The following is a 2,316-nucleotide window of genomic DNA, read 5'->3' on the forward strand; positions in this document are numbered from 1 at the left end:
ATGTTTTCGGCCACACCACACGATTCCATAGTGGTAGTCGAGATTCGTCGCACCTTCCAACGCAACGAACGCGAAGCCCTCTTCCTGGACCTACTCACAGGGACCCGTTAGACCGTCCCACTGTGGTGCCGTTCGAATCTTTTCGAGCCGTTTTACACGATCCAACACTGCCCTAGCGGAACGACTTTTCCCGCTGGTATAATAGCCCATTATCTCGCGAGTGGGAACTTGACATTAACAGGAACCTTCCTGCCAACCTTCCAATCCACTCTCCTCCTTTGACACCGACACATTTCGGGACAGAAGTTTTCGAACGAACAGCCTTGACCATCATGCCCGTCAGTCCTAAAACTCCTTCCAGCCCCATGGAGTCTCACGTCGTCTGCCTGGGCGATGCGGAAGACAACACGAAACACAAGAACCGCGCGGCCCCGGAAGGACCGTACCAAGCCGAACCTCGACCGTACCGCAGATTGCTCATCGCCTCCTGTTGTCTGCTCTTTCTGATCGCCGTCGCCATTCCGGTCAGCGTTATTCTACTCAAAGACGACGATTCCGGCAACGATCCATCCCGCGGCGTGTCCGGCGCTGACGGGAGCAACGCCAGTCCTTCTGAGAGCATTACGAGCAGCCCCGTGGCGAGTCCGGGTGCGGCCCCCACGGCCACCGGTCCGGAGGAGACCGCGACGGACGTTCCGTTAGCGACCCCCACGTTAGCCCCGTCGCTGGCCCCCGTCACCTCCGCACCCACAGCGGCACTGGTGAATTTACCCACCCTCCTCGCCACCGTCACACCCACCGCCATTCTGGAAGACCCCTCTACTTTTCAGAATCAGGCACTCAACTGGATGCTCAACAACGACCTCCTGCCGTATGACAATGTGCCGCAGGTGGAAATTTTGGAGCGGTACGCAGTGGTCGTCATGGACTTTGCCCTGCACGACGGCGAGTCACGTGTCGCGAATAATTACGCCTTTATCCCCGCCTGCGATTGGCCTGGAGTGACCTGTATGGACGTGGTGGATTCCAATATTTCGCGCATCACCCAAATCAATTGGGCTCGGATGAACCTCAACGGCGTTCTGCCTACCGAAGTGGCCGTGTTGGAAGATCTCGTCACGCTAGATCTCGCCGAGAACGACATTGAAGGGACGCTCCCCGAAGGACTTTTTACCCTCAAGGATTTGCGGTTCCTTTATTTGCACGATAACGCGTTCACCGGAACACTCTCGGAGAACTTTTCCGAACTGAGCGCCCTGGAATCGCTCTATTTGGGAGACAACGAATTTTCCGGACCCTTTCCCAAGGGACTGGGCTCGCCCAGTTTAGGGGGAGGCGATGCCAACGTGCGGCCTTTGCGTAAGTTGAAGTATATCGGAGTATGCGTTGTGCAATTGCTTGGACGCGTCTTAGCCTTTTCTAAACACGTGGACACTCCCATCGATACTCACACCATGTCTTTGTACGAATTTTTCTTGCGCCGTTTGTACTGATTAGGTTACTTGAGTTTGTATCGCAACAGCATCACCGGTTCCATTCCGGTCAATATGAACTTGCGGAGGCTCTATCTCTTGGATCTGGGCTACAACGACATGACGGGCACCTTGCCAGCGGACTGGTCAAACGGCGTTAACACCATGAATGCGCTCACATTATTATACCTCAACCACAATTCGTTTCGGGGGACCATTCCAAGTACCTACCCCGAACTTGGGAATGACCGCCTGCAAGTTTACGAACTTAACGACAACCAACTCACAGGTGAAGTACCGGGTGGGTATGTGGTTCGCAATCTTTTACAGTCGGTGGAGATGCAGAACAATAACTTTTCGTCGATCAACAATGACGTTTGCAACTTGATTGTCTTTATTGGTGGCGAAATCACTAATTTCAAAGCCGATTGTGAAGTGTGTACCTGCAATTCTCTCTGTGGCAATGATCGCTGCATTTAATAATGAATGCAATAGGGCGCGGGTGAGGGAAAAAGCAAGGCACTATGGTATTGAGACAGGGCACCGCTTCTTTTGACTTTATAGTAATTTGTGATTTTGTTTGTTCTTCTTTCCCAAAATCGTGTTTTGATCGAAATCGGAAGGCGGGCGTCATCTTACATTGGCCTATTGTTGGGTTTACCCTTTATTGGCTTTCATTCTGACCGTGAACCGCTTCGAGATTAAAAAAAACGTAAAAGTGTAGATATATTTCCATTTAGAGGAAGTTCTCTAATACGGCCAAATCCAAGGTTTATTAAGTATTGAAGCGGTCGCGGGTGCTTTCCTAAGTTGTGACCATTTTGCGTGCCCTATTGCCAAATTA

General features: G+C 51.7%; 1 protein-coding gene across 1 annotated transcript; it reads left to right on the forward strand.

Annotated features, from left to right (window-relative positions):
* Window positions 1-1,010: 1,010 nt before the first annotated feature.
* On the forward strand, window positions 1,011-1,823 carry PHATRDRAFT_11423 (predicted protein; the record flags this gene model as incomplete). The annotated part of the gene is made up of 2 exons (XM_002178872.1): window positions 1,011-1,213; window positions 1,523-1,823. Coding segments are annotated over 2 exons (504 nt in total), but the record flags the coding sequence as incomplete, so codon positions are not given.
* Window positions 1,824-2,316: the final 493 nt, after the last annotated feature.

This window comes from Phaeodactylum tricornutum, chromosome 5, assembly GCF_000150955.2.
Source record: "Phaeodactylum tricornutum CCAP 1055/1 chromosome 5, whole genome shotgun sequence".
NCBI classification, from domain to species: domain Eukaryota; phylum Bacillariophyta; class Bacillariophyceae; order Surirellales; family Neidiaceae; genus Phaeodactylum; species Phaeodactylum tricornutum.